The sequence below is a fragment of the Benincasa hispida genome, chromosome 3 (assembly GCF_009727055.1).
Source record: "Benincasa hispida cultivar B227 chromosome 3, ASM972705v1, whole genome shotgun sequence".
Classification (NCBI taxonomy): domain Eukaryota; kingdom Viridiplantae; phylum Streptophyta; class Magnoliopsida; order Cucurbitales; family Cucurbitaceae; genus Benincasa; species Benincasa hispida.
This window is the reverse complement of record NC_052351.1, coordinates 36,536,672-36,543,601: the sequence shown is the minus strand read 5'-3', so window position 1 is coordinate 36,543,601 and position 6,930 is coordinate 36,536,672. Positions and strand designations below refer to the sequence as shown.

The 6,930-nt window shown below is 32.7% G+C and overlaps 1 protein-coding gene across 5 annotated transcripts; it reads left to right on the top strand.

Annotated features, from left to right (window-relative positions):
• The first annotated feature begins 1,845 nt into the window (after positions 1–1,845).
• Positions 1,846–6,302, top strand: LOC120074623 (MADS-box protein SVP-like). 5 transcript variants are annotated; one of them, XM_039027801.1, is made up of 9 exons: positions 1,846–1,999; positions 2,397–2,625; positions 3,193–3,271; positions 3,991–4,055; positions 5,126–5,225; positions 5,303–5,344; positions 5,696–5,737; positions 5,827–5,984; positions 6,072–6,302. In XM_039027801.1, exons 2-9 carry the CDS (start codon positions 2,444–2,446, stop codon positions 6,088–6,090), a joined length of 687 nt encoding a protein of 228 aa, XP_038883729.1. In that variant the 5' UTR covers positions 1,846–1,999; positions 2,397–2,443; the 3' UTR covers positions 6,091–6,302. The 5 variants fall into 5 exon arrangements, with proteins under 5 accessions (XP_038883729.1, XP_038883730.1, XP_038883732.1 ...); XM_039027802.1 differs by having other exon boundaries at positions 1,893–1,999; positions 2,165–2,625; XM_039027804.1 differs by lacking the exon at positions 1,846–1,999 and adding an exon at positions 2,029–2,189.
• The last annotated feature ends 628 nt before the right edge of the window (positions 6,303–6,930 follow it).

The following is a 6,930-nucleotide window of genomic DNA, read 5'->3' as shown; positions in this document are numbered from 1 at the left end:
AATGGGGTTAAGTATCCCATTTTACAACAGATTGCTAGAGACATATTAGTCATTCCCTTATCTAGTGTTGCATTAAATGCTGCTTTTAGTACTTGCAGTCGGATTGTAAGCCAACATCGTAACAAGCTTCATCCGAAGACAATAAGGCTCTGATGTACATTCAAAATTAGATTGCAACTGAAGTTTTGACTGGTGTGTTAGTTTGTTTATGTTGTTTTACCTATCTTTAATATTTAATTTATGAATAATTTTTTTTTTTGTAATTATAAATATGTGATGTGACAACATACGATACTAGCATGGAAAAACAAATGGTTAAACATTTAACAACTATTTTGGAAGATGCAGATGACTCTGATGAAGATAAAGTGATAACTGAGGTATGTTCAAGGATTAACATTATTTTTTTATGACCAATTTTAAATCTTGTTGTCTAATTATTTTTTTTGTAACATTATTTGTTAATTATATTTTAAATATATGAACAATGCTCAAAACTAAGGATAAGCCGATCACGATATCAAGCAAGGAGGAAAATTTAGAGAAGACATCGACCAGGAGCAATTTATGATCATGGTTGTTGTATTTGTAATTATGTAAGACATGATTTTAATTAACTTCCAATACTCGAACTTTATTTAATATAAGTTGTAAACTTATTTAATGAATTTGTAAACTTCTAAATTGTGTTTATTTCATGAATTAGTTTATTAAATTAGTGTATTTTTAAATAAAAAAATTTGATTAAAAAATGTTAACAGAGGAATCGAAAATGGGGAATGGGTCTCTACGGAGACCCCATTTTCCCGATGAAGGTGGGGACGGGGGCGGAGGTGAGAGTGAATTCCCTCCACAGGGCCGGGGACGGGGGACCAGCCCCCACCCTGGTCCGACCCTATTACCAACCCTAGTTATAATGTAATTTCGTGAAATTAAAAAAATAATTGTAAAAAAAAAAACAATAGTTTCATAATGCATCTAAATGGTTGAGAAGATCTGTGTCACGTACATTCAATAATTTGCCCTATGCTGTCACTTTCATGCATAGTATTTCTAATTCGCATCCATGAACTTACATTATTATCATTTATTTAAAAAGGACAATTAAACTAACAAAAGATAATGGAGTTTGAATTCTTTGCACGGCCTTGGATGTAAAGAAGAAAAAACAAACAAAATCACGATGGAAATAAGAGGCGGGCTTTCATGTAATCGCCCGTTCCGATAATAATCCCATTATCATTCGGAGACGTTTGAAGCAAAAAATTAATTATTATAATCATAATTTATTATAGTTGAATTATAATAGTTTGTGTTTGAAAGATAAATTATTTTAGTTTTTGTTATAATAATATGTGTTTGAGGTGTAAATTATTTTAGTTTGAGAAAAAAATAATAAATACTGTAGCAAAGAATAACAAAAATGATGAATGTAATATAGTAAAAACTGTAGCAAATAGTAAATACTATACCAAATAAGAGTTTTGAAATAGTGTTGAGTGTAGTTAATTGGGAAATACAAAATAGTATTTATTTTAGCAAAAAATAATCATTATAGTCTTAGAATAGTTCTTACCCCAAACACACTCTTATTATTCTGAAAACCTTAAAAGAAAATAAAAATAAAGAAAAATCATATTTAATTGTTATTGAAATTTTAGGGATTATTTGGAAGGGTGTAATGTAATCAGGAAAAATAGGAATGTAAAACGTGAAAATAATGGAACAAAAAGTTAGATTAAATACCATCTAAATGAAATGGATTTAATATTATAAATTAGACCAAAACCTTCTATTAAAGTGTGAGTTTTGGATTACATTATAATTCAAACCCATTTAATTAGGGTCACAAACAGCCTTTTATGGGAAAGTTTGGGCGATGAGTTGGAATTTTGCTTCCCCAGAAATGGAGACTTTCACTTCCTTTCAACTATAGCCTCATTCTCTTTCCGCTACTCATTGGTGGCTTTCCATCTTTCTGAAAAACGAACCCTAACCGGTAAGTCTATGCTTTAAATTCCACATTCATTTTCTGAAACATCTTTCACGCATTTTCATTATGCGCGGATTTTCCTTTTCCCTTTTTCTTTGATCACTTCCCATTCTTCTTTTGGATCTGTGACTACGACTCTTTCTTCCTTGTTCTTACGTGCTCAAACATCAGATTCTTCCCCAAATATGGCAAAAATGTCGCTCTTCCATCTCTGCAACTCCGATTCTTGAAATCCTCCCTGTTCAGCGTTCCTCTTTTATTATTTTCTATTTCTGGCTCGATTCCTTCAATTGTTCACTCATTAGTTCGGCCTCTTACTGTTTCTTTTCACCAAACTAGAAATTTCTCTGACTGGAACTGTTTTATCTGAACTTTTTTCATGTTTCTCTCTCAATTTTCTCAGTGTTTCCCTATCATAAAGCAAGGCTATAGCTAGTTATAGGGATTGAAATGGCGAAGGAGAAAATCCAGATCAGGAAGATCGACAACGCCACCGCGAGGCAGGTCACTTTCTCCAAGCGCCGGAGGGGACTTTTCAAGAAAGCTAAAGAGCTTTCCATTTTATGCGATGCCGATGTTGCCCTTATTATCTTCTCCGCCACTGGAAAGCTGTTTGAGTATTCCAGCTCAAGGTTTCTCTCTTTCTTATATTTTATTTTTTCCAGAAACAAAAAACTGCAATCGGTTTCCCTCGTTTTCTGAGTTCTGCATTTTCTGAACCTACTTTAATTCCATTTATAAAGGACAGTATGTTACTAAAAATGGCGAGAACCCGTGACAGAAAGAAAGAGCTAACAGCAGAAAACACATGTAATTTGCTTACAACAATCTTACGGAAAAAGATGAGAACAAATGAGGATTATTAACCAATTCGATAATGGATATAAGAGGATATTCTTGTAAAGTAGTGCCTCATAAATTTTGTCATAAACAAACAGAAGAGGCTAAATGAAAACTATAAATCATGCCTGGAGTCTTGCTTTCTCATCAACAATGAAGTTTATGGTAATAGTGATGATTGAACTTTTCAGTCACTCAGTTTTAACTATTGCGGTTATGATAACGATGTTTATGCTTGACTCTTTGATCTCTAAATTATATAGATTGAAGTGGAAACATGAATTCATCATCATTAATTTCTTATTGTTTAGTCATTTCCTCCATTGATTATATTATTATCTGTGTTTGACTTTCTGAAGCATGAAGGGAATTATAGATAGACATAATTTGCACTCTAAGAACCTTCAGAAATTGGAACAACCATCCCTTGAACTACAGGTATTTCCTCTAAAAAATGGTCATCGATTTTTTATTACTTTTTCCTGTCTATTTTCAAAGGATAATAATATTATTATGGAGGCCTAAATCATGGTTCATAATTTTGTCATTTTAAACGGGATTTTTTCTTTTAAAGAATCAAAACTAATTAAAGAAAATACACCCTTATAAAACAGTTGTACGTACATTGATTTTTATTATACAAAATAGAAACCAGTTCTAACATTTTTCAAAACAAGCACTGTGGAAAATTACTTTTCTCCTCTTGAAGTCTACTTTATGTTCTTAAACTAATGGCTGCGATTATCCGCACATTATCAATCCAGTATGCTATTTTTTGCTGGAACACTTTTATGTCTTCAGAATTTTTAATTTGTTTTAAAGAACCCGACTTGTTTTGATATCAATTTTAACATTTTCGTCCTCCATTTCTTAAAATTTTAAAAAATACTTCGAATCTTTGAAATTTGTATTTTAGATTCCATTAACCATATGGTCAAGATAAGGGTAAAAAGGTTTATAATTTGCTCGAGCTTATTTTTGTATGACAATAAAATAATACACACGTCATTCTTCGTGTAAATGAACAAAAATCAATATTAAAAGAAGAGATGTTAGTTGATTAGATTTGTATCTGGAGGACTTAATTATTTCAACTCAATAGTGGTCACCTTTCATTAGTTTGCTGAAACATTGTTTACAACTGTCAATGATTTCAGCTGGTTGAAAACAGCAATTACACCCGATTAAACAAGGAAATTGCTGAGAAAACTCATCAGCTAAGGTATCTCTATTTTTATACGTGAAGTTATGTTTTCTTTTATTTTTTCATTTAGTACAATAGTAAGAAGTGAAATTTGATTTGAGTTCAAGAGAATAGTATTAGCAATAGTTCAGACTAATAGCTAGTTGGGCTACACCATTTTTTCACTCCTTCCATTCACACAGCAGAAAAATGGTAAACTGATAAATGATAGAAAGAAAAAGAAAAAGTTTGACAGTGGCAGACTAGATGGCTGGGTCACTCAGTTGGTCCGCGAAAAATGGGTGTAGCATATAGCTAACTAGTTAGTGTTTTTCAAATAGTATATGTTCAGGCTGGATTCTGTGTTCTTTCTATTTTATAAGCTAGAAAAAAGAATTGATGTTTTGTCTACCTAGATGGGTGAGCCAATTCCAATTTTGTATTTGAATTCATGTTGTAGTTAGATTCTTGCACCTGAATAAATAGTGTAGTTAAGTAGACCTTCAAACATTTGTCAAGTTTTCTCTTTTTTTAAAAAAGATTTATAGGCTGTCGACACTGTTGGATGAGACTATTTTTATGTGTTGGTTATCTAATATCGTTGGATACTCTTAATTATTAGTTACGTTGGCTCCCCCCCTCCCCCCTTTTGCATACTAGTTAGGTTTGAGTATTTTTCATGATAGTTTTGGCCATTCCTTTGCTGTTGGTTATTTTGTGGTTAGGTTTGAGTGTTACAATTTTTTACTCGGAGTAGGCATTTCTGCGTCTACCTTATAATTTTGTGGTTAGGTTTTGAGTATTTTCTTAATTATAATTAATCATGTCTTTAACATGATTTTTAGTTTTGAGGAGGTATTCATTGTAACATTTTATACTAAAGTTCATAAATTTAAATTGATGAAACTAAGAGATTAATTAAAATCAACTCACCCACCTTGATTTTTTCTCTTGGAACTTACTAGACGCCCAAGGAAAATTGTAGATACTTTTTTTTGTCACATTTCAACGATAGCCAGACTATAATGGTCTATTTAGACAAAAGTCTCTCACACTCATAGTACTACAATAAATCATACACGGACACGATTAAATTTGTTGACAATTAGGCAGATGAGGGGAGAAGAACTCCAAACATTGAATATAGAAGAATTGCAACAGCTAGAGAAGTCACTGGAGTCAGGATTGAGCCGTGTGATGGAGAAAAAGGTATTTTCCCTTTCTTAACTGTTCGTAAGAAAATCCCCTTTTTTTCTCTTATACGGTTCCCTTTTTTTTGGTCCCAGGGTGAACAGATCATGAAAGAGATCACTGACCTTCAAAGAAAGGTCAAGTACCATCTTCAAATAGAGAAGGCTATTGCCTAAAGACCCGTATTAGGAGGATCTAAGTACTTGATAGTAATAGTATGTATATAATTTAGTTATATTCATAAATATAGGTATAATATTTATATTTGAAAGCATCTGTTTCTCAACAATGATAATGTTTATTCTTATCATCGGATGTAAATCACTTGTGCTATTTATTTGAAGAACATGAAACACGAACTTTTAGAAATATAACTCAAACTGCATCCATTTCTTTAAATATATCAACTAGTAAATATGAATGAATATGATATCTAATTACTTATTCTCTAACGAGGAAGCTAAATTCAAAGTTTTATGTACATGCAGTCGGCCGAGTTGATGGATGAGAATAAGCGACTGAAACAACAAGTAAGAAGAACCCACCCTTTTCCACAGCACACTAATATAAATCGTGTTCTTTAAATTTCTTTGTAACTTACGGCCGCGGTGGTTTGCAGGCGGAGAAAATGAACGGGGTGAGGCACCTGGGCGTCGAGCCCGAGATTTTGGTCGTGGAAGATGGCCAGTCGTCGAACTCCGTCACTGATGCGTGTGTCTCCAACTCCAATGGCCCCCCTCAAGATCTGGAAAGCTCAGACACATCTCTGAAACTAGGGTATCCTCATTGCATGAAAATTGATTTTAAATTATTTTCTAGTAATGTTAAAGTTTTGTATGATCGAGTGAATCCAATTGGTTGCAGGCTGCCGTATTCCGGGTGATGGTGATGGAACAAGAAGATGAACAGGTACTGTAGAGCTAGAAAAAAAGGTAGTGTGTAAAAATAATTATACCCTAAAATTCGGGTTAGTTGAGTAATTGGAATCTAAATCTAACCCCATCTCATCTTGATTTTCCAATTCACATGACTCCGTTGAAATCTGAAAAAGGGTTGCATTTTTATGAATTCAATGCACCGTTTTAACCAATCAAATTAGACTGCAAGTGGTGGTATATGCGAGCAGTCGTAGTTTTGGGGTGTAAGGACAAACGACGGCGTTTTCCAAGTGACACCGCCCTTGTTCTGTTAAACAGGTGTGAGTCGCGAACAGCGGTTGTTTGTTTATACTTTTGAATGGCAAAAGTGGGAAACCATTGCTTTCCCCAATTTTTTTAACAATTTGATAGACGCCCAAATTTTTTTTTTACAAATTTGATACTTGATAGACGTGTTAAGGAAATCATTTTAAGGTGAGTCTTAGGTTATCTTATATATGTTGCATGTCACCCAGTCGTCTTAGCATAATTTGTTGCCTGTCGGAACTGTTCCGACTTTATTTTATAAAAAACTGTTTGATGTAATCAAGTATTAGTGTTACCTTAGTTATAAAATCAATTTGGATTAAAAGGGATCATACTTGACACTTGGTAGTGAAATCATTTTTTTTTAAAAAAAAAAAAATCGATGACATATAAAGGTGGAGAATCTAAACTTACATCACTATATTCAAGAATATATATTCTTTACTAGGGATTAAATTATCTTAAAGTTTGATTATTAAACCTAAAAGTTCTTAGACGTATGAAATTTATCAATATATAATATATCTTGGTTAAAATTG

What these genes read in the sequence shown, in the direction of transcription:
- LOC120074623 (XM_039027801.1), top strand. Translation starts at nt 2,444, where the DNA reads ATGGCGAAGGAGAAAATCCAGATCAGGAAGATCGACAACGCCACCGCG. An exon ending in TTTGAGTATTCCAGCTCAAG is followed by an intron (nt 2,626 to 3,192) that starts GTTTCTCTCTTT and finishes GACTTTCTGAAG; the next exon opens with CATGAAGGGAATTATAGATA. An exon ending in GCCGTGTGATGGAGAAAAAG is followed by an intron (nt 5,226 to 5,302) that starts GTATTTTCCCTT and finishes TTTTGGTCCCAG; the next exon opens with GGTGAACAGATCATGAAAGA.